Genomic DNA, 25,596 nt, shown 5'->3' on the forward strand with positions numbered 1-25,596 from the left:
TTTAACATTAAACCACAATTATTTCCAAAAGTATTAACTTTAAGTATAGGGAAAAACACTAGTTCAAAGATAATTAATTTCTTTTTTCATTAAAATTCTAAAATACAGGATATTCTGTTTAAACTATAATTTTTGTTGCCTATTCTTTGTGTCTAAAGATTTTTAAGATATTTGTCTCTATATGTCAAAATTTTTGAAAAAAGATGAATAACTCAAAAATATGAAGTTTTGACTGTGTTACCTTATATAAGTTTTTTCTAGAATTTTACACAGAATCTAAAAATGCAATAATATACAGGTTTCATATAAAATAACAAAGTTTCTGTTCACTTCCGATATAACCGGAAGTGGCTTGTCTGCCAAAATATTTTCTTTAAATTCGTCATAGCTTGTAACCCCCATAAACCAATTTTCATAAATATTTGTAAGTAGTTTCCAATATATAAATAGTGCAAGCTCGTCCTGAAACACCCTATATTTATATTCTGATCTAACCTTTATGGTGCTTTTCTCAAAGGTTATCATATCACAGTCTCGTCTCTCCGATAGTATTAAGTTAAGACTCCTTAGCTACTAATGGTGTCCCTGAAATTACAAGGCAAGCAAGTCTTTGCACTTTGCTTAGTTTGAAGATGGCACTTTTGCCGCACCTTTGTTTACCATACCACTAATACACATGTAACTGTAGGTAATCTAATATAACATGTGTGGATTTAAATCCAATATTTTTCCATGAGTGAAGAAAAATGTTTAGATTTATGATATACCCAAAGGAAAATCAAGAACAGTTAGATTGGACATAAGTAGGAAAGTAAACAATTAGTGAACCTAGCTAACAATGTTTGAAAACTACATAGAACCTAAAAGATTAGTAATACATTATCTTTGGTATCAATACACTCTCTTAATCCCTCTCATTTAATTGCCGGTCAGTCACACTGACTCACTCTCTTACTTATCTCTGGTACAGCATAAACACAAATTTGAAATTTGTTCCTTATGCTGTGTCTGTGTCTCTGGTCACCACTGTACGTACACTATGTTGTGTAACTAGTGCTGCCCTCTCTCTAGCAAATATATTTAAACAAAATATTTAAAGATAGTAAATAGTCATTAATAATTTTTAATAACCACTCAATCAGTACTTGATTAGCCAAAGATGTATTATAATATAAACTTTTAATAACTTGCGAACGAAGATTAATATACATCGCAGATTATCTTAATTTGAGGTTATATACTGTAATGAAAATTTGGTAGGGGAATTGGGGGAAGGGTAAGGGTAACTGTAATCTGAATCTGTAACTTATAACCAATATAACCAAGTAAAAAAATTTGTTGGTTTGGTTGGTGACATTGAATGTCTAAAAAAGAGTATCTTTAAGTTGTGTTTTATAATTTAGTTTGCTTAGTAGTTTGTAAAGATATTTAAGAATAAAAATAACATTCTGACCAAAGTAATTTCCATTAAGTAAATTTAATACTACTGTGTCAATAATCAAGGTTCTGTTGTTCTTAAGGGACATAATAAACAAAATGGTCCAAGAATATTAGTTGTAAAAGTTTCACTGATTTATTTTCAGTGATATATTTATCAGTGATACATATACAAAAATTAATGTAACATGACCCCTACCTACTGTAGTGTTCCTACCTGCTCTAATATAGTAAGTGACAATTCTAGACTAAATTTCCACTATTTACCAAGGCCAGGTCAACGCATTATTACCTATGATAAAGACGGCCACAAGATATACCGCGAAAGAAGGGATATATGGCTAGAAAGAATAAAACTACCAGACATACAATGTCATAATTCTGCAATGATCTGCTCTGAACATTTTACTGATAATGACTACTTTAGGAGAAGCACCCATAGTCATACCCCTAAAAGTTCCTACAACTCCATAGTTATTCTTAAACCAAATGCTGTACCTTCAGTAAATCTACCACCAGATGTTAATACTAACAAACAGTTGGTAAGAGAGAAAGACTGGGAACTAGAGTATGAAAATTTGATGAACACTGCTGGTGCAGAAACATTAAAGACTTTAGTGAACAAGGTAATCATTAATTATTTTTGCTTTTTCTATCATTATGTCAGTTTACAAATCGTCAAAATCACATCTTTCAATTTTTAGAAGTCTTCATGTGATTTAAAAATATTTATTGCCTGTATTGGCTCGTATATCTAATAAATATATAGTCTTATATATTTATTAGATATAAATATAAGTAAGATCTTGTTGGGGGTAGAGAAGCTCACTAGCCTAATATAATATTGGTATCTAATTGTTCTTGTCATCTGATAATTGCAATTGTTTGATTTTAGAGCTGGTCTATTTATATCATCTTTGCTATTAATAAAAGTTAACTTATTAAGTATATGATAATACTGATAAGAAGCAGGTTTGATTTGAGTGTATTCTTTGGAAATCTGATGTGATCTACTGTTTGTGAACAATTTGATACCATAGTTTGCTCATTCTACTTGAATCACTTAATAATTTACAATTTACAATTATTATTATAATGAGCAAATCATTAGAGTTTCTGTTAAATCAAATATTATTTTGTTAGTGGCGTTATGCTGTCAAATTGTTCTCTTCCAGACTATTGTTCCTATCTCAAATTGTCTATGAATGGACATAGAATAGGATAGACAATAGAGTGGGATCATCAAAGTATGGAACAATATTCTCTAGTTATATTCTAAAAATGCTACTAAAAATATTTGTTGGTTGTTTTATCCTTATCCTTGTGTGTAGCTTCTTCAGGAGTTGCGGAAGCCTGTTTTTCATAGTATCTTGAGTACTCAACATACCTAAAGGCAGAACCAATTATAGGCTACCCAAATCTACTTTTTTCTATGACCTTAATATACACAGTGGTTTTTGATGGGCCAGGGTAGGGATGCACTCTTTTCCTCAGATGATAGATATTCTTTTCTGTTTTGGTTGCCATGCTTTCTCTTCTTGATTAGTGCATATTACAGCTAAAGTGAAATTGGGCCGTCTGTACTAAACCAGCCAACTAAACATATCTAGAGATGAAACATGAAACCACTGTGCAGCTGCAATAGGGGATTGAATATGTACTACTATGAGAAATAATTACATACAGGTTGTCCAAAAAAGATGTGGCTAAGCCAGGAAGATAGTTTATTCAGACTGGCAGTGGAAGTCTTCAATTTCATTTATAACAATTCTTAGGGTCATGATTTGTACTATGTGATTTTATAAAAACATTATATTATGGAAAACTAATAAATTGTGACAAAATTTGAGTAACAATCAAAGTTTGGTTGTGAAATTAATTCATCTAAATAACTTCAAATTCTATCCTAAATATAGAAAAAATGGAACCTTATATTCTCAATCTAGGTATAGAAAACTAATTTATGAAAACAGGGAAGTCTGATTAATAATAATAAATAAAAAAGTGAGTGAATAAAAGTTTATTAAAATAATTTATACATTTACACTATGCCTTTCATAACTCCATCCATCCATCCAATGGCGCTACAGCCCAAATCGGGCCTTGGCCTCCTTCAACAGGCTTCTCCAATCATCTCGATTTACCGCTGTTCTTTTCCATGAATGCGTTCCCAGGCAGTTCCTGGCATCCTCATCGACTTTGTCTTCCCATCTCTTTTTAGGTCTTCCAACAGGTCTTTTTCCCTGCATTCTTGCATTTCCATATTCCGTTGCCAAAGTCGTTGTCTTGATATCCGTCCATTCCGAGGCCTATCTGAAGGTTTCGTAGTAGTACTTTTTTACAAGAATAGGTTACTGGCCTATCGCCCAACCCCCTTTTCGGAGGACAATTTCTCCCTTCCTCGTCAGCCCTGACCCTACTTTCCACTGGGGTTGGTTACCCAATCTCTGGTAGGTTGCTCAGGTTTGCAGGACCCTTAAGCTAGCGGGGACACATGAGCGGAATCCAATTTAACTTACGTAATATTTTTTCACCCATTTTTCACTAATTTATTACCACCCTAATAATTTTTCACCACCAAACCAACCTTAAGGGGAGCGATTCTGCTGGCTTAAGATTCAAGCTAGCAGAATTCAAAAAAGAAACTTTTTGTTAATGGCATATTTTTTCACCCATTTTTCACTAATTTATTACCACCCTAATAATTTTTTACCACCAAACCACCCTTAATGGGAGCGATTCTGCTGGCTTAAGGTTCAAGCTAGCAGAATAATAAAATAAAAAATCTTTTTGTTGATGGCATATTTTTTCACCAATTTTTCACTAATTTATTACCACCCTAATAATTTTTCACCACCAAACCAACCTTAAGGGGAGCGATTCTGCTGGCTTAAGGTTCAAGCTAGCAGAATTAAAAAAAAAAAACTTTTTGTTGATGGCATATTTTTTCACCAATTTTTCACTAATTTATTACCACCCTAATAATTTTTCACCACCAAACCACCCTTAATGGGAGCGATTCTGCTGGCTTAAGGTTTAAGCTAGCAGAATTCAAAAAAAAAACTTTTTGTTGATGGCATATTTTTTCACCCATTTTTCACTAATTTATTACCACCCTAATAATTTTTCACCACCAAACCACCCTTAATGGGAGCGATTCTGCTGGCTTAAGGTTCAAGATGGCAGAATTCAAAAAAAAAAACTTTTTGTTGATGGCATATTTTTTCACCCATTTTTCACTAATTTATTACCACCCTAATATTGTTTCTACAAGCCACAACTAACAAGAACACAATTCGGATTTCGTGATGCTCTGGGAACACGGGAGGCCCTTTTTGCTGTACAGGTGCTATTTCAGAGTTGCAGGGATGTGAATTGTGATATATACGTATGCTTTATAGATTACCAGAAGGCATTTGACAGAGTAAAACATGACAAATTAATGACTCTAATGCAAGAAATTGGAATTGACAACAAAGATCTTAGAATTATCAGAAACATTTACTACAATCAAACGGACAAAATCAAAATAGAAGACCAGTTAACTGATAAAATTGCAATAGAACGTGGAGTACGACAGGGCTGTATTTTGTCTCCATTGTTGTTCAATATTTATTCTGAATGGGTATTTAAGGAAGCTTTAGACGGTTGTGCGAAAGGAATACTAATAAACAGTGAATGGTTGAATAACATTAGATATGCAGATGACACTATAGTTTTTGCCGATAATCTGAATGACTTACAGATATTAACAAATCGCATAACAGAAGTCAGCAACAGATACGGACTAGCTCTTAACATAAAGAAAACCAAATTTATGACAATTAGTAAAAAACCAATACTAAACGCTCAACTTACAATCAACCAACAGAATATCGAAAGAGTCGAGCAATATACATATCTAGGCACCAATTTAAATAGCCAATGGGACCACTCAACAGAAATTAAACAGCGAATAATAAATCAAAAGCAGCATTTTCTAGAACTATTTTCTAGAAAATAGAACTATTTTCAACAGTCGAGACATATCATTAAAAACAAAATGCCGTCTATTGAACTGCTACATATTCACAGTTCTGCTCTACGGAATGGAAGCATGGACACTGACTGTTGCATCTATGAATCGGCTCGAAGCTTTCGAAATGTGGTGTTATAGGCGCATCTTACGTATATCCTGGGTTGACAGAGTTACTAATGTGGAGGTCCTGCGTAGAATGGGGAAAGAATGTGAAATTCTCATGACCGTCAAAACTAAAAAGTTGGAATATCTAGGTCATGTAATGAGAAATCAAGAACGTTACGGCCTTCTCCAGCTGATTCTCCAAGGGAAAGTAAATGGTAAGAGAGGACCGGGAAGAAGACGCATTTCCTGGCTTCAAAATTTGTGAAAGTGGTATAACACGACTACCACTGAACTGTTCCGCGCTGCAATAAGCAAAGTGAAGATAGCCGTGATGATCGCCAACGTCCGGAACGGATAGGCACTTTAAGAAGAAGAAGAATATTGTTTCACCATTAAACCACCCTTAAGGGGAGCCATTCTGCTGGCTTGCGGTTCAAGCTAGCAGAATTAAAAAAACATATTTATAATATACCACAGTGTTTTGCTAGGTTTTTACGAATTTATTACCATCCTAGTAAATTTTCACCCTTTAACTACCCCTTGTGAAAAGTCAATAATTGTGTTAGATTAAAATTTAAGGAGAATTTTTTTTTTCAAATTTACTGTCCACTACTTATAACTGAAATAAAAAAGTGTTTTGTTAACTTTATACTAAACTTTGACCATCCTGATAATTTTGCTCCCATAAACCTATTCGTAAACTTTCCTACTAGCTGAATATTTGAACCAGCAAAATAAGAAAAAAAACGTATTTTTGAAATACCTCAGTATTCTGCTAAGTTTTTACTAATTTATTACCACCCTAGTAATTTTTCACACCTAAACTACCCCTTGTGATAAGTCAATAATTCTGTTAGGTTAAAATTTAACGTGAAAAAAATCTTTTTTTTACAATTTCACTATCCTCTACTTATAACTGACATAAAAAAGTATTTTTACCCTGATAAGTTTCCATCTCTAAACCAATCTTATTTGGAAACATTCCTGCTAGCTTAATATTCGAGCCAGCGTAATTAAAAAAAATTATTTATGATATACCACAGTGTTTTGCTAAGTTTTTACGAATTTATTACCAACTTAGTAATTTTTTATACCTCGACTAACCCTTAGTGGAAGTCAATAGTTCTGCTACGTTTAAATTAAAGGTGAAAAAGTTTTGTTTTATAATTTTACTAAATACTATTTATAAATAAAATAAGAAACTCTCTGGTTAGTTTTTACTAAATATTAACCAACTTCACCAATTCCACCATCTACACATTTACGCTGGTTGAATGCAAAGCAAATCTTTTCGGAAATATGAGATACTACAGTATTATGCTAGATTTGTATTAAGACATTACCATCCTAGTAATTTTTCACCCTTCAACTACCCTCTATGAGGAGTCAATAATTCTACTACGTTAAAATTTAAGGTGATAAAAAATCTATTTTTATAATTTTACTGTATTCTACTTCTAACTGAAAATATAAATTGCTTGCCTGGTTTTTACTAAATTTGATCCACCCTTATAATGTTTGACCCCCTAAGCCTCAGTTAATGGGAAACATTCAAAAAGATACACATTGACGCTAGGTGAATAAAAAATCTTTTTGAAAACACAAGAGTGCTCTGCTAGAATTTTACTATATTTTACCAGCCTAGTCGTGTTTTTCTCAACTACCCTAATTGAAAAATATTTTCAAATGTTATTCTATACTAACTAATATTTATTTTTTCAATTTTTAAATATTAAAAATATGAAAACACTTTATTCCAAAAACTATAAATTTTACCTGTTTTAAAAAATTGACTCTGATTCGAGTTGTATTACATGGCTAAGCGAAATCGAATCGTTAGTCCTTTTATGAATATAAAATAACTGAAATCAAGTTTAGTTTTAGTAAATACAATGGAATTTTTATATTTCACAGAATAAATTACCAGGTAAGAAATATTCAAATTGAAATAATTTTATTACGTCTATTACATTATTTATCTGATTGTAAAGGAGGGTCGTCGGGACCGTGCGCACCTATTGTTAAAAGATTTGTATTCATTAGGTAGATGAAAATTTGAAAAATAATTTAGGTATTTAATATTTTAATATTATTTAAATAAGAAGAGTATTAACGATTGGTCAAAACATAATTTTAAGATTAGGTGTATAACATAAAGAATTTATATTGGAAAACATTTTAGGATAGAAATATTTTAAGTAGGTATATTCAAATGAGACCGAAATTACCGGTTGGTCAGAACAGCTGATATAGATTATTTGCGTAGTAAAATAAATTTATATTAGCAGCATTTTAAAAATTTAAAGATATTTGTATTTTAATTCTTTGTCGATTTTTCATTCATTGTCAGTTGAATATAGGAAAAAATTAAAGGTTATTACAAAAAAATATTAACTTATTTATTTTGTTTATGGAAATGTTTGAAAGAATCGCCCACGGAGAGATCTGGTTTCTCAGCACAATCCACACATTCATAAATTGGGTTTTTTCTTATTTTTAGGATAGGACATACTCTGCATCTTTTCGTTTTCGTTTCGCGTTTGTCCGATTTATTAGCAATTATTTATAGGTAAATGTTCGCGTGCGATATTCCGTCTTTCTTTGCTTTTTTATAAATTAATTTACGAATTAATTCTAACCTTGATATCGTCTTTTATGTCTTTTGTTTAGTATATTGTTTAAAACTAAGTCTAACTTTCCACGGTACCATCGATTCATCTAGCGATATTTCTTTTGCTGGATAACGCAGAGCAGTCATTTTATTATTAAAAAGTCTATAACTGTTCTTATTCTATAAAACCGATCTTCAGGAATAACATTCGGTCCCATTGGATTATGGATGAAGATTAAACACCTTAAAATTATAAGAAAAAGATCTCTTCTGATGTTCTGCAAAAAAGATTTTAAGCTAAATAGTGGATCTGTTTTCCAATAACCCTCCAATCTTGAAATCCGTATGTGTCAGTGTGGAAGATAATTCCCATAAATACTAGAAATTCAAATAAGGAAAGTAGTTTACATCTTTAAATGCAGGAATTTACACAAACACCAACTTCACCAACTTTTTTATATGCTAAACATTGCAATATTGTTGTTTTGTACATTGCCTATTTTTTAACAAAATTTTACAATTTAAAAAGGGATCATTCCCGTGAGTTGGCTGTATATCATATAGTTAAAAAACTCGAACATTGAAGTAAAACACTGTTGTGATTGGTATATTTAATTAAATTTTAAAAATCCTAAAGGGTTTAAGTTCAAAAAGTTTTCGGACTTATCAGTCCATCTTCAGTGAAATTTGTAGTACTTTTAGTAAGTAATTAATAAGTAATAGGTAAGTAGTAATTTTTAATTAAATATACCAATTATTACAACAGAAGTGTTTTTCACACACACACACACACTCGCACACACACACACACACACCGTGTAAATGTATTAAAGTATTTTTGAAAAAACTTATTAAACCAATTAAATTTTTATTTAATTTTTGTTAAAGGGGTAGTAAGGGGTGAAAAATTACTAAAGTTGTAATAAATTCGTAAAAACCTAGCAGAACACTGTGGTATATCATAAATATTTTTTTTAATTATGCTAGCTTGAACCGTAAGCCAGCAGAATCGCTCCCCTTAAGGGTGGTTTGATGGTGAAAAATTATTAGGGTGGTAATAAATTAGTGAAAAATGGGTGAAAAAATATGCCATCAACAAAAAGTTTTTTTTTGAATTCTGCTAGCTTAAACCTTAAGCCAGCAGAATCGCTCCCATTAAGGGTGGTTTGGTGGTGAAAAATTATTAGGGTGGTAATAAATTAGTGAAAAATTAGTGAAAAAATATGCCATCAACAAAAAGTTTTTTTTCTGAATTCTGCTAGCTTGAACCTTAAGCCAGCAGAATCGCTCCCATTAAGGGTGGTTTGGTGGTGAAAAATTATTAGGGTGGTAATAAATTAGTGAAAAATTGGTGAAAAAATATGCCATCAACAAAAAGTTTTTTTTTTGAATTCTGCTAGCTTGGACCTTAAGCCAGCAGAATCGTTCCCATTAAGGGTGGTTTGGTGGTGAAAAATTATTAGGGTGGTAATAAATTAGTGAAAAATGGGTGAAAAAATATGCCATCAACAAAAAGTTTTTTTTTTGAATTCTGCTAGCTTAAACCTTAAGCCAGCAGAATCGCTCCCATTAAGGGTGGTTTGGTGGTGAAAAATTATTAGGGTGGTAATAAATTAGTGAAAAATTGGTGAAAAAATATGCCATCAACAAAAAGTTTTTTTTTTGAATTCTGCTAGCTTGAACCTTAAGCCAGCAGAATCGCTCCCCTTAAGGTTGGTTTGGTGGTGAAAAATTATTGGGGTGGTAATAAATTAGTGAAAAATTGGTGAAAAAATATTACGTAGGTTAAATTGGATTCCGCTCATGTGTCCCCGCTAGCTAAGGGACCTCAGGTTTGCCGGGGTTCACCCGTGTGATTAAGCCACACTTCTTGGAGGTGAGGATAGGAACTGAGTAGGAGTGGCTAGAGATGTTATCAGGAAGCAACACCTTGTATTGCGCATCACTACTCCTTAGAACCCCTTTCATAACTAGTTTTTCAAAATTGGATCAGAGAGTACACTTCTCCTGGTATCATTGATAATTGTGACAAAAGAAAATAATCTCTCTACTGGTTCAGAAGAGGGAATTGCAGTGTTATAGTTTTCTGAACAGGTGGTTGTTAAGCATTGTAATATTTTTTCTTGTTATGTAAGTGCTTTTATACCAATTGGACTCAATTTTTGTTTGCAATTAAACATATTGTACCTTCAGTAAAATCTAAAAAGTCTAATTCTATAATATGTGTACTGGTCGTGATCCGAATGTGACTGAATTAATTCAACAGTCTTTGGCTGATGTGCTTTTCCCACAATTCTTTAAACATAACAATACTGTGTATATGTTTATTCTGAATAGTAACATTACTTTTAATGTCTTTATGTATGTCTGCAATTACTATTAAATTAATTGTATGCTTATGTAAACAATGTTTATGTTGGGCAATATCATAATAATTGTTGTCACTTACATTGTTTTTTCACAGATATTTTCCAACATTTCATTCTTGCCTCCTTATTTTCTTCCGAATTTCTGAATTCTGAATGTTGCATCAACTTCTTTATAAAGACATATTTGTTGTTGAGAAGCATGTATCAAAAAGGTTGTGAAATTACTTTTTTTCTTGGGCAGTATTGTGAAAGTAAAATTAGCTGAGATCATTGTCTGAAGAATTGTGAAATGGATCTATGTCATCTCAATATTCAACAAATATGCCATAGTCTTATCTGTAAAATGAATAAGTTAAGTAGTGTTTATATCGTTGTAGATTTATCTTTGCTTATACAGGGTTTTTTTAAAGTACTTGCCAAGGTGTTTTAGAAAAATGGTAAATCCAATTCTTTTAAAATTTGGAAACATTAAATGGCATCAAAAGATCTAACACTCTAAAATATTTTTTAATTTTACTCAAAAGTACAGGATATTTTAGTTTTTACTATGAAAAAATTTGCTAGAATATGCGAAAAAATATGAGATTTTAAGATTTGTTTAAAATTTTTACTAGTATAAAAATTTACTGCAGAAATCCGATTTATATTTAGTTACATTAATATATAATTATAAACTATTGACTATAAATCTATATTAAAAAAAAATGAATTCTCGAAATGTTTGTACAGGCATCACTTTAAAATGACTGCACCAAATTAGAGAATTATTTTTTTATTGTGTTATTATCAAGAGAAGATTTGTATAAAAGATAATTTTCAAAAAATTGTACAGAAAGTCTTTAAAAACAGTTTTTCTGTCCTTTGAAATCGCAGTATAACTAATAGATATCGCCATACTATGACTAACAAAGGAAGCTATAATTAACAAAATAAATGTCAGTATTGATATATTGACATAATGACATAGCTGTATGAAGTTTCAACATATCAGATGGGAAGATATCTATGTCAATGAGGCGGTTTGGAGAATTTCTTCATTTTCCATACACAAATTTCAGCCCACTGTTTATTAAAATAAAATAGAATAAAATACATTAAAATAGAATAAAATAAAGTAAAATAGAATAAAATTGAATACAGTAGAATAAAATAGATTAAAATAGAATAATTAGAATAAAAAAATAAAATACAATTAAATTTAAATAAGTTAGAATAAAATACTTAGAGTAAAATAAAATAAAACACAATTAAATAAAATTAAAACAAAATAATATAAAATTGAATCAAATAGAATTAAATAGGTAAAATAAAGTTAAATAAAGTTAAAGTTAAAAAAAAATAAAACAAAGTAAAATATAATTAAATAAAATTAAAATACATAATTAGAATAAAATAAAATTAAAATAAACTAAATCAGAATAAAATAGGGTAAAATGGAATATAGTACAATATATTAGAATAAAATACAATTAAATTAAATTAAAATAAAAGTTAATTAAAAATTAATTAGAATACAATGAAATAAAGTAGAATAAAATAGAGTAAAATAAAAGAAAACAAAATAAAATAATATTAAGTAAATAAAATTAAAATAAAATTGAATAAAATAGAGTAAAATAGAATAATTAGAATAAAATAAAATAAAACAAAATAAAATAATATAACTAGAATCGAATAGAATAAAATTGTGTAAAATAAAGTAAAATAAAATTAATAATAAAATAAATTAATTAGAATGAAATGAAATAAAAAAGAATAAATAGAATAAAGTAAAATAAAATAGAACCAAATCGAATAAAATAGAGTAAAATAAAAAAAAATAAAACAAAGTAAAATATAATTAAATAAAATTAAAATACATAATTAGAATAAAATGCATTAAAATTAAAATAAACTAAATTAGAATAAAATAGGGTACAATGGAATATAGTACAATAAATTAGAATATAATACAATTCAATTAAATTAAAATAAAAATTAATTAGAATAAAATGAAATAAAGAATAGAATAAAATAAAGTAAAATAGAATCAAATTAAAACAAATTTTAAAGAAGATAAAATAAAATAACATGGAATAAAATAGAATACAGTGTATCAACAACAAAGAATTGCGTACGATAATTTGAACGAAGCTGTGAACATTGGATCTTTGGAGAGGGGGGGTCTGAAATCTTCAAAAGACATCTCCAGACCCTCCTGTCTCATCCAGCGATCCGGAAGCGGAAGGGCCGCTGTAAGGCCGGCATCACTTCCGAAGCACAACCTTCATTCATTCATTCTCTATTCATCCACATCCACACTCCATTCATCAGCAAGGAGGCTCCCTGTCTCGTTCCAGGTAGCGCGTAGAAGACCCTCACCGCTCTTATTGCGGCATCATTCCCAGACGGGCATTTCCTCCTTCCTCAGAGTCTGACTCACGCATTCTAACTCACACTGTCTGACCCGCTTTTCTAGCTTCAACTTCCAGCATCTTTCACTCTTACATTTGCCTTTGGTAAAGCTGTCTTTCTCCCTCTTCTTTTTTCTTGATCACTGCACGGATATAGTTGTGTATGTTAGTCCAAAATGATTTATTTTCAATCATTCTCTCAATCATTTCTCTCAGTGTAATAAAATTCACACCTGTCTCTCTCTCCATTCTGTTCCTTTCTCCTATCCATCTGCTGGAACCTAAAGAGGTAGGCCTTAAAACACCCGTGTTCTGTGAGCACTTGTGTCAGGAAATAATCCAGTTGCCTGTGGCCACAGTCCACTGAGTCTCTGATGTTCGGAATCAGCATTTTCGTCCACTGTGCCACATCCTCCGTGTTGTTTCATTCTTCTTGAAATCTTTCAATTGACCTTTCCGTTTCCTGTCTTCTCCCGGCCACAGTAAGGTTTTTACCTCTTCTTTCATAGAGCTCTTTTCTTTCCACCGCCAAAACATGCAACGGAACACATCCAGTGATGATCCACAAGGCTGCCGCAAACACAGTCCTGTAGACGCATGCCACTCGCAACAGACTTGTTCTGTCCACTTGTGTCATGAGCATCCTATAGGCCGTTATCTCTACCGCCTCGCTCCACACTGGTGCCGCGTAGAGGACGATCAACTGTACAACACCGTGTAAGACCTTGCTCCTTTCGGATTTGGGTCCCCCAATGTTGGGCATCACCCTCCCCAACGTAGCTGCACTATTCGCAGCCTTCTGGACCACCTCCCGCACGTGCTCCTCCCATTTTTCATTGCAATGTCACTCCTAGGTACTTTACTTGTTTCTTGGGTGTTAGACATGCTCCCGCACATTGTAATTCAACACTTTGCCTCTTCCTTTTCCCCTTCAGAATGATGGCTTCGGTTTTCTCTGCCGCAAGTTTCAGTCTGTACTGCGTCATCCATTTCTTTACGACGTGGCCTGCGTTCTGAACCCGGTATTTGACATCTGGCTCATCCCGGGCTACTACCAGTACAGCGAGGTCAACCGCGAATGCGAAGAATGTTGTACCCTCTCCGTATTCACAGTGCATAACCCCGTCATATGCCAGGTTCCATAGCGTCGGACCCAAGAGAAATCCCTGGGGTACCCCGGCCGTCACGTCCACGATCGTGCCCCTTTCCACCATAATCCTTCTCTCGGACAGATACTCCGCCACCACATTCATCAGGTAACCAGGATATTCTCGCTCCTCCATTGCCTTCATTACCTCGTTCCACTGCAGCGTATTGAATGCATTCTTAACATCAAACAACAGAAGGACCGCCCAGCGATGTTCATCCCCTCTGTTGCGCAATGCTTCGAGTAAACTCATGATTGCATCAATCTTCCTTTTCCCTTTACAAAAACCAAATTGCCTCCGAGATAAACGACCTGACCTCTCAATCATGTCGTCTATGCGTACTCGCCGCATCCTTTCATACAGCTTACTGACGCATGCAAGAAGACAGATGGGACGATACTTTTCCCTAGCCTTTGGGAGCAGTATTTACCTCGATGTCCTCCAAGGCTCAGGAAAGGTTTGTGCTTCCAGCAGTGCATTTATGTGTTCCAGAAGCCACACAGGCTCCGCCCGTCCTAGACCCTTCACCGCCTCAGGTGGTATCTGATCCAGTCCGGGGAACCTACGCGTTTTGAGTAAACCCAATGCCTCGACAAGTTCATCCATGGTAAAGGGAAGCCCGCTCAGCTTCTTCATCCCTCCATACTCCATGTCCACATGACATCTGCCGTCCGGAAAGAGCTCTCGTGTTACCTCAAGCTAACATTGGATCTGGTGGAAGTTACTTCCCTGATGCTGGTGATGGACGGAAAAAACATTACTAATTTTATTGTTATTGACAAGGATTAGATCGCAGTAGCCTTCACGTTGGCTTCATCTGTAATATCTGCAACTTTATTGGAGGGCGGGCGAATTGCAAATTTTGCCTTGAAATTACCATTAAACATATGTACAAATTAATTAAATACCAGATTGCAACATCGCCAAAAATAGAGCAATGGCGAAGATTTTACAGGTATACAAATTAATCGTTTGGGATGAGTGTACATTGACCCGCAACAGGTCGTTACAGGGACTGGACAGAACTTTGGAAGATATTCATTCTATTTTCAGACTGTTCCTTATTTAATAATTTTTCCCCAATTAACTGCTGCGGTCGAACTAATTGCTGCTCCAATTGATAAATAACATGTGGGTGTTTATACAAACAAGATCAAAGTGCAATTGTGTTTTCGAAGCAGTTGTTACACATTATAAATGGTAAAGTCGCTATTGACACTCCGACCGGACTCATTTCATTACACAGAGAGATTTTTGTTATTTAACAGACTTGAAAACAGGAGCTTATTGAACTTTGATACTTTATTTAATTTTAAGGCGGTACGAAGTTCGGCGGATCAGCTAGTTTTTAATAAATAATATTAAAATTTTAAATAGTACTTAGTTAAAAAACTTTGTTTTTAAAACCTTGTTCTTCAGTTTTTGCATTTTTGGAAACTTTTCCACAATAAAATTTTTCCACAAAAATTAAGGTTTTTTTCTGTAATATTCGAGTATGTAAGAAGACGTTAACAAATACAGAGCATTCTTAGAACAAGTTATATTCACAGTAGCTCATGTCATACAACATTTAAATTTTACACAATCGCTTTAACTAGTTGAGATAGTCAAAAACATAGCAAGCATGTTTGTAATACCTTTAACTTTAATTATTCAGAATTCTTTTACGCAGAATTCTTTACCCCTAGTTGAAAATTAGCAGCTGTAACTACTATTTTAATAAAAGGCAATAAATTCGACTTTAAAAATTATGGCTCGATTATCCTGCCGTCAGTAATTAGTAAAGTCATGGAAGCCATTCTTTTTTTTTCAGTAACATATACCAACATAACATAGAGTAGCTGTGAAGCATGTTAAAAGTATCTCATAAGTATTTCCTTGCTGGAACAGGTTGACGACTCATTGTGTTCTTAAGATTTTTCCCTTCTGAGAAACGACTCAATTGCTTGTTTGCGTTATTTACTTACTCGCTAATCCTTACCTTCCAAGAAGCTATACAATGAATTCTCTGTCCGTTTACGAAAGCTATTCATATGGCCACCGCTGTGTGGCGATCTAGCAGAAGATCGTTTTAAGAAAAGAAAGTCCCTTTAACAGATTTGACGGACTTTGACTAAACGGTTCGCTGACCTAATTCATAGTTAGGGATAATCTTGCATGAACATCGGAATTTTCCCTTAGATGAAAATTCAATTCTAGCTTGTCTTGTTATTGTCTTACCGCTATATACCATTGTCTTACTGTGGTCTTGCGTTGTTCTGTTAACACAAAATCCTGTTTCTTTGATTGCTGAAATTGGCTATCCCAAATTATGCGGTTCCCGGCACCTTTCTTCAATACCGATCCTCATCTTTACCTGTTAAGGACACACGTCAAATGTGTGAAAACCGCTCGTTTGATTATCTGACCGCAGATATCAACCAACTTTATAGTGTGTAAGTACTGTAATGAAATTTATTTATGTCTTTATTTAATTTATAATGTCTTTATTAAAAAGTTCTTATTTTAATTTATTAAAAAGCACAATAATTTATATTAATTTATTTAACGAACAATACATAATTTATATAGTCGAGCGTAACATTTAAATCGCGAGCTCGTCTTCAAAATCAACTGTTCCTCTTCAATTACAGTTCCGTTATTATATATGAAGTCCTGTTATTCGAGAACGGCGGCGATCTCCCCAGAAGCTCAGACCGGTTTTATTTCGGCCTACCTGAATCGGATGATTCATCTAGATCCTTCGCCGAAATTTCTACAACAAAACAGAATTAGTCATAATATTTACAGTTATTTTAGGCCATGATATTTATCGTAACAGTACCTTTTTCCGCGTTTCAATCAACTCTAAGCCGAAGGTTTTATGAGTAGACACACTACTGACTCAAATTTAGTAATTTATCGTTTTATAATAGTTTATTAATCCCTTTGCAGATTAACAAATCGTAAAAAATAAAGTAAATAAAGTAAGTAACAAAGTAAATAATAGCATTTACTGTATTTGTATCAAACCTCTGACGACTGGACTAAATTACAATTACATGAAAATCAATTGTAACTATAAATTACTTTTAAGTAAAAATATCCCAGCTCTGGTATTAAGTACATCACAATATTGATTTACTTGGGTCCCTGAAATTTGACAAATAGGCTTCTAATGAATATTTTGCCCTCTGAGTTTTCATTTATTTAGTTTATCTACATTAATATATATTTTTTTATTTATAGATGCGTAACTATCATTTGGAAAGAATGTATGATATGTTGTTTGGAGATATGAAGGAGGAATGGATTAGAGCTAAGCCAACTCTAGGTGGTTATGTTTACACATGTTATGCATGTCGTCATTTGTAAGTACATATCTTCATTATCTTCATAGTACTATACCAAATAATTTTTTTGCGCGTACGAGTTATATATATATATATATATATATATATATATATATATATATATATATATATATATATACATATATATATATATACATATATATATATATATATATATATATATATATATATATATATATATATATATATATATATATATATATATATATATATATATATATATATATATATATATACAGTCAGATGCAAAAAAAAACGCAACGGAGAAAATTTTGGTCAAGTATTTAAATTTTTTTTTATAAAAATTTATTAATTTTAATTTAGTATAGCGAGTTTTTAATAAAATTTTGTATTTGACTTATTATACGGGGTTAATCGAAAGGTGGTTTTTTATCCTAACTTTGAAACATGCTGTGGAATAATTCCGTTAGCGGATTTTCGTAAAATTTTGTTTCTCGATTGCAACCCTTTATTCTAAGCATTGTGCTTTGTGTTTCATGTCAAAATATGCCTTGGTTCATTTTTTAGAGCCAAATGAATTTGCCACCCACAATTTAGGACTTTTTTAATTATGATTATTTTGAAGTTATTTTGTAATACGACGAGGTGGCTTTAGTGACTGTTATCATTATGTCATATTGACACCTACATTTTGTTTACCTATGATTGATCATGGTTCTTAGTATTGAAGATTGTGCGAAAGCCGTTGCTCTGGTTGAAGATAGGCGAAATTATGAATATGTGGCTAGAGTACTATAGAATTTTTCATATAAAAATGATTGCACGTCATTAAAGATTTACGACGTCAAAATCCCACAGCGTTGCCAAAACATCAGAATAATTAGTAAGTAAGGAATTTTTAAAATGTCAACTATTTGTCAAACTGTTATATTAACAGTAAATACACTTAGTTTTAAGACTACTGCAACACACTAAAATACATAAGAAAACATTTTAATACAAAATTATATATTCTAAATTTTAAACTTACCTCTTTTAGAGCATTAATAGTAAAAATGTCCCGCCATTATTTCTTGTTCAAAATAATCTATCCTATATGAAAGCTTATCAGCTTTCTACAAACTATTTAGTTGTTTTGGCATAGCACAATCATAATACACAACAATAATTAGTTTTTAAAGCTATTAATCTAAATTTAATATGTATTTATAAATACAATTTATTAATATATAATATATTATGATCAAATTGTGTAAGAAATCAAAACATAAACAAAATTCTTACTCTAAAAAAGCGGCAACACTTTATACAATTTTGCCACACGCTGAACTGTCATTAAAATTTGAAGTATTCCCGTATCAGTTGCATACAATTGTCTAATCTACTTAATTAAAATTATTATTTTGTGGAATATTAGACTTACATATTTCATTAAATTTATATTATTAATAATAACAAATGTTTTTGGTTATTTAATCAACATAATTCTAAAACTGCCAATATAATGATGATTACATTTTTCTGATTATTATACCATGTTGACGCCTATGAAAGATCGAGCAGTTCCGTATGGGTTTCGTATTATTAGCAGTGAGGAAAATTTGAACTCTTCTTCTTATGGTGCCCTATCCAATTAGTGGATGTTGGCGACAATTCTGGCGTACTCCTCTCGGTCTTGTGTGGCTCTAAAGAGTGCATGGGCATCAAGATCAAGGGATCTGTACAGGGAATTTTAAGTAGTCTTCTAAATACCCACATTTCAATCGGTTCATCACATTGGCCTTTATGGTCCAGGTTTCTACACCATATAGCAGTATGAATTAAATGTAAAATTTTACAAACCGATATCGAAGTGTTAAGTTAAGGCTGCTGTTGCTTAGCAATGTTCTCATATTAGTAAATGCTGTTCTGGCTTGCTCAATCCTGCTACGTATCTCTATGTTTGGATCTAGGATCTTCAGTTATCCAACTACCCAGATATCTGAACTTAGGGACCTTTTGGATGTTCTTGTTGTTTACTCTTATATTTAATTGCATATTTTGTGTTCTGCTAACCACCATTACCTTCGTCTTATCTATATTAATCTTCAAGCCAGTCGTTCTCATTTGAACTCTTAAGGTTGACGTTCTGGAAATTTTAAATATAAGTGACGTCACTTTAAATGAATTGTGACGTGCAACGTTTTTACTTTGAAAAATGGTATACACAGTCATCGCTCTACCATCCAAAGGGTAGTGGAACGTTTTATACGAACTGGAACAAACAAGCGTAAATCGGAAAGTGACAGGAAGCGCAAAATTACCGCTTTAGATGATCGTTTTATACGAGTCAACGCTTTGCGGGATCGTCATTTAACAGCGGTACAAACAAGAAATCATCTTCAAGAGGTTCGAGGCAATAATGTAAGTGTATTTACAGTTCGTCGAAGATTACATGAATTTGGTTTGCAAAGTTGCAGACCAGTAACTGGGCCCAAATTACTTCCACGGCACAGAGTGGCTAGACTACAATTTTCCAGGGAACATTTACATCATAATTTAGGACAATGGGAGAGAACGGGTATGGCGACGAACTGGAGAGAGATTTGCGGAGTGCGCTTTCAGTCCCCGCGTTAGCAATGGAGGGGGTTCGGTGATGGTATGGGCAGAAATATCCCGAAAGGCACACACTGAATTGGTATTCATTGAGGGTTCGCTAACTGCACACCGGTATATTGAGGAAATTTTAACGAATCACGTAGTACCCAATTCTCAATATATCGGCCATGATTTTCCATTAATGCAAGATAATGCGCGACCCCACTCTGCAATGTGTGTCACGCAATATTTAGAGGAAGTTGGTATCAATAAAATAAACTGGCCAGCGTTTTCGTCAGATCTGAATCCAATGGAGCACGTTTGGGACATGCTTGGTAGAAATATTAGAGGTCGCGAAGTCGCACCAGCCTCAATTAACGAACTTCGCTTGGCTCTAGAATATGAATTGCAAAACATCCAGCAAGTAGTTATAGAGGCTAGGAGAGGCAATACAAAGTATTAAGTTATTTTTTAGTAGTTTTTCTTTGTTATTTGCGTACTTAGGTTAAGTTGCATTTAAGTTGTTTTATATGTTTTGTTATTGTTATCATTGTTTATTAAAACCAAGATCATGTCGTTGCTTTTAATCATAATTTAAATACAGTGCTTCTGGGATGTCGATATGACATTCCTTCGATATCAGTCACCAAAGCCCCCATCATCGTATTACAAATTAATACAAAAGATAATGGTAATAATAGGAAAAGTCGTAAATTGTGGTTGGCAAAGTCATTTCGCTCCTGAAAATGAACCAATCCATATTTTCACATGAAACAAAAATAATACTACTTAGAAGACATGGTTGCAACAGAAAAACAAGGTTTTACGGAAATCCGCTAACAGAATTATTCCACAGGATGTTTCAAAGTTAGGATAAAAAAATCACCTTTCGACTAACCCCATATAAAATTTATACATTTTTACACAGTGTGCTAAAAAATTATGAAAATAGGGCTAAAAATAAAAAACTGAAATACTTTGAATTTGACCAAAATTTTCTCCGTTGCGTTTATATATATATATATATATATATATATATATATATATATATATATATATATATATATATATATATATATATATATATATGTTATATATATATAAACAACACAGTTTATTAGGGCTGCAGTCAGTTTTTTTGTCTAGCTTTGTTTTATTCCTTCTTCAAGACACTGTAATTAGAATGTGTAAATATTTACAATATATCACAAATTGTCAGTGCAACTTACTAGTCGTAGAGATTATTTATATAAAGCTATGACACTAACATTAATAACACACATATAAAATATAACATATAAAATAATGAATAAAATACATTTTAAAATTTAGTTATTGATAGTAAAACTTCGTTTGTGACATCTTTTAATGGTGTGTTTTAACTGATCCATAGAGAACAGAAAGAAAAAACAAAAATAGTTTGAATTAAAATGTAATTAAGTGTTTTTCATGTTTTATTAATGGAAGTAGAATATTAAACCTGTCTGATGGTATGCAACATGTTTTGCATGCAGGTGTATTGTGGTGTGTATATGTAAAAGTAAATCTTTATGTTATTTTTGATGTTTTGTCAGTAAATAACAATAAATGTTACTCAGTTTATCTATGTCAGACTTTTTATTTATACAAGACATATTGGATTTTATGAAACACATTTCCAAGAAAACACATTTTGAATGGTTTTTTTCCTTTGCCAAAATATAGGAATCCTCGAAATTAAATTAATTTTTTAACGTTAATGCATGTTTTGTCAGTGCACATGCATTTATTTTTTTTTGGTTTTTATGTCGCTGCGATGCGAGATCACTCTACTGTGAAAATTATGAGATGATTCTCCGATATACACGTTTTTACAAATGGCACACGGTATAGAATAAACAACATTCGATGACTCCTGTATTGTGAAAGGATCCTTTGTCTTTGTGTTCTTTGATACCGTTTTCACATTCATAGTTGCCACTAACATTTTTGAAAATGTTCATTAGCTTAGGTGTCAGAACTGGAATATAGGGTAGGCAACCATACGTTATTTTAGATTGTGGTAGCTCTGATGTGTTGTGTGTCAATGTCAGTGTCAGTTGTCGGACCTCATTATTATGAAAATTTTGGTTGCCAGAAAATTGCAAAGGAAAAGGAGAACCAAAAATGAGTTTATTCAAAAGCCATGTAGGATAGGAGTTCTCTTGTAGTATAGATTTCATTTGTCAGATAATAAACTGTGTTGTTTGTTTATATCGACAGTCAGTAATATCCAGTATTTCTTATATATATATATATATATATATATATATATATATATATATATATATATATATATATATATTAGAAATGATTATTTCGACCAAAATTTTTTTTTTCTTAATTACTCAATATTTCGCCATTTATTTAACAGCTTCTTCAGGAGTAAACTAAAACAATTTGAACATTACAAAAAATGGCGTACAAATACATTTTAAAACACTTACAGAATTTAAAAGATTTCGCAAATAAAAAATGACATTGAAGTATTTGAAAAATTGAATGTCAAGATTAAATTAATTTTTATTACAGACCACTTTACCCGATAATTTGACGTATTTATATATATATATATATATATATATATATATATATATATATATATATATATATATATATATATGTATGTATATATATATAATATGTATATATATATATATTTATATATATATATATATATAATATGTATATATATATATATATATATATATATATATATATGTATGTATATATATATAATATGTATATATATATATATATATATTTATATATATAATATGTATATATATATGTTTATATTCATTTGATTGGTTAACAATTATTAATATGTTTTCATATTTTTTTTTTCAGATTTTCGTCATTTAAAATTCTTCAAGATCACCTTAATGTTAGAATACTAGTGCTAAAGTATAAATGTTCCGGTTGTCAGGATAGATGTTATACATTCTATAATCCATGTGTCCTTTTATTACACATGCGTAGCCACTTCACATCCGATTGCAATCCAATAAATCTTAATGACATACGAACTGATATTTTGCCTGTAGAACTAGCTGGTTTTTTCCCAATTCCCGAAGTACCTGTACTTTACGAAAAGGAGGAAGAAATGTCAACGGACAATAATTACATTGATGTTCAGTTCTATAGCCCGAAAAAGGACCAAAAAGGACAGAACGTAGTAGAACTAATAGGTGATACCATCGTATTTGTTGAAAATAATGAATTGTTAGCATTGAAACAAGTTTGCAAGAACGTACCAAAGTGTCAGTTCGTAACTATAGAAGAGCATAACCAACTAAGAGAAAGCTGTCACACTGAAAATGAAGCTAACATAAAAGAAGAAATTTTGGATTATGTTGAACAATTTACCCTGCCCGTCATATCTAAAGTAGAAACTGTGCGGGAACAACCATTTACCATTATGCCAATTCAGTGCATGGATTGTAAAAAATGCCATCATCACGAAACATCGCTTGCTAGGCACTACCAAGGATTGCAAAAACCTGATAATCCTAGCCTGACATGTGACACGTGTAACTTTATAGCTCCTACTAATTGTTCTTTCTTAGCGCACTGTAGACTACACACTAATACAGCACCGCATGTCTGTCCTGAGTGTGGGAGCGGTTTTGATGATTCTGATGATCTTCGTAAGCATCTCGACGATGTTTGCTTCCATTTTGCTAAGCAAGTCAAGATGAGCTGTCCAGCCACTAAGTGCAGAAAGTTATTTTCTACGCGCAAAAATTTTATTCTCCATTTTAAGAAGATTCATTTTAACGTTGGAATAAATTGTGAATCTTGTCGCTTTGTTACGTATTCTGCCCAAGAAGGCGATAAACACTTTACATTGAATAATGGAGACTGCGAGTTAATTAATATTTACACTTGTGACGTCTGTAAAACCTTTTCAGCTTCGAATGAGTCTGAGATGCATACACATGCAAAATTTCACTATTCGCAAGCAAACTGTAATGCATATGTATTTGTGTGTACATACTGTCGTAAGAATTTTAGATCTGATATTACTTATTCGGCTCACATGCTGAGGTGTACCTCGAGGAAATTATTTAATTCTGCTGGCAAGCCCCGCCTGGTTAGAACCTTGTCTTGTGTCTTATGTAAAGATAAATTAACAACCGACGAACAAGTGCTTCATAAAGCCTTGTGCAAATACGCTAATCCAGTAGTTATAGCATATAAGTTGAGCGAGTCTTATATAAACGCTATGACTGATGGGAGTAATCATTTGATCAAATCGCCTAAGTCAAACGACTGTGTGGAAATTACTAAAAAGAGAAGAAAAAAGTATCTTACTGACATAAGTAAACGCAGGAAGCCGGAAACTCGCCCAGATTTAATAGCCGAGAAACCCATGGAATTTGATGGTACGTACCATTGTCAGCTGTGTGATTATAGTAGTGCAGATCGAAGTGATTTTCACGCTCATATTAGAACTCATAGGGATATATCCTCACCGTACCAATGCATGGAATGTGGTGAGTGTTTTGTCGTTAAGCCCACGCTTTTCAAACATTTGCGTCATTATCACAACATTAGCGATCATGAATCTTATATGAAATGCAACGACTGCTTTGATACAGCTACAGTAAAGATGATGGAAACATCTATTTAACTAGTCACGACAGGGATTTTTAAACGTTCTTTTCTGATGATTTTGCGTGTCAAAAAGCATATCAGTTTCTTCTCATAGTGCCTATCCATTACGGATATTGGACACTAACATGGCTATTTTCATTTATTGATTGCTGCCCTAAAAAATCCGGTAGTAATCTATCCAGGTCTTTCTTTACAAACTATTCCAGTTGTTCTACAGTGAGAAGCAGTTACCATCGTCTTTTTTTCTATTTTCGCTCACTGAAAAAAAACTTTTCTCTCAAATTCACCCAGAGCATATTTTCGCAAAACTTATAAAATATGTTATTTTCATTAGAATTAACTTTTAGAAATTAATAATATTTACTCTTTATTATGTAAGACTGTTTTTTACATTATATTTTACACTACTACACTTTTGATTATCCCATATTTCATTGAACAAACTAATGATAAACTAGAATAAATTACTATAACAATAACACCGATAAATTACCCTACACAAATGCTTACTGGTTTACCGCTCAACGACCTTCGGATTGTTGCAAGCATACGCGAGTAATGTGGTGTCTAATTTCACCAAATATCCTTTGCAACAGTACTGTATGTGCTTACGGTCTAATACTCATTGCTATAGCAATGTCAAAGCAGTCCCTGCATCTCTTTCTAATGGGCAGGGTTTATTGCCCACATGACCTTCCCACTACCAAACACAAGTGAGGTATCTTAGTAGATTATTTCTTAAGTGCCAGAACTAGTTTATCCGATTGTACGTATATAAAAATTCAAACTTACGTGAAAGGTCCGGTGCCAAAAAATATTTTAAAATTCTCTTTATATGTATTTAAAGAAACTTGGGGAAAATCAATGCACGGGTTGCGTTTGTAATAAAAGATTCTCCTTAATTACTTTATTGATACCATGTTTTTTATAATTTTAAATTGTTCATATTATTTAAAAATAGGTAATATAAACTCTTTATAAATTTT

General features: G+C 32.2%; 1 protein-coding gene across 1 annotated transcript; it reads left to right on the top strand.

Moving 5' to 3' along the window:
• The first annotated feature begins 1,265 nt into the window (after window positions 1-1,265).
• LOC140448768 (uncharacterized) lies at window positions 1,266-25,596 on the top strand. Its single transcript, XM_072541884.1, has 3 exons — window positions 1,266-2,063; window positions 17,310-17,431; window positions 22,841-25,596. Exons 1-3 carry the CDS (start codon window positions 1,626-1,628, stop codon window positions 24,624-24,626), a joined length of 2,346 nt encoding a protein of 781 aa, XP_072397985.1. The 5' UTR covers window positions 1,266-1,625; the 3' UTR covers window positions 24,627-25,596.

Source organism: Diabrotica undecimpunctata, chromosome 1 (genome assembly GCF_040954645.1).
Source record: "Diabrotica undecimpunctata isolate CICGRU chromosome 1, icDiaUnde3, whole genome shotgun sequence".
Lineage (NCBI taxonomy): Eukaryota > Metazoa > Arthropoda > Insecta > Coleoptera > Chrysomelidae > Diabrotica > Diabrotica undecimpunctata.

What these genes read in the sequence shown, in the direction of transcription:
- LOC140448768 (XM_072541884.1), top strand. Translation starts at nt 1,626, where the DNA reads ATGACCCCTACCTACTGTAGTGTTCCTACCTGCTCTAATATAGTAAGT. An exon ending in TAAAGACTTTAGTGAACAAG is followed by an intron (nt 2,064 to 17,309) that starts GTAATCATTAAT and finishes TTTTATTTATAG; the next exon opens with ATGCGTAACTATCATTTGGA. An exon ending in TGTTATGCATGTCGTCATTT is followed by an intron (nt 17,432 to 22,840) that starts GTAAGTACATAT and finishes TTTTTTTTTCAG; the next exon opens with ATTTTCGTCATTTAAAATTC.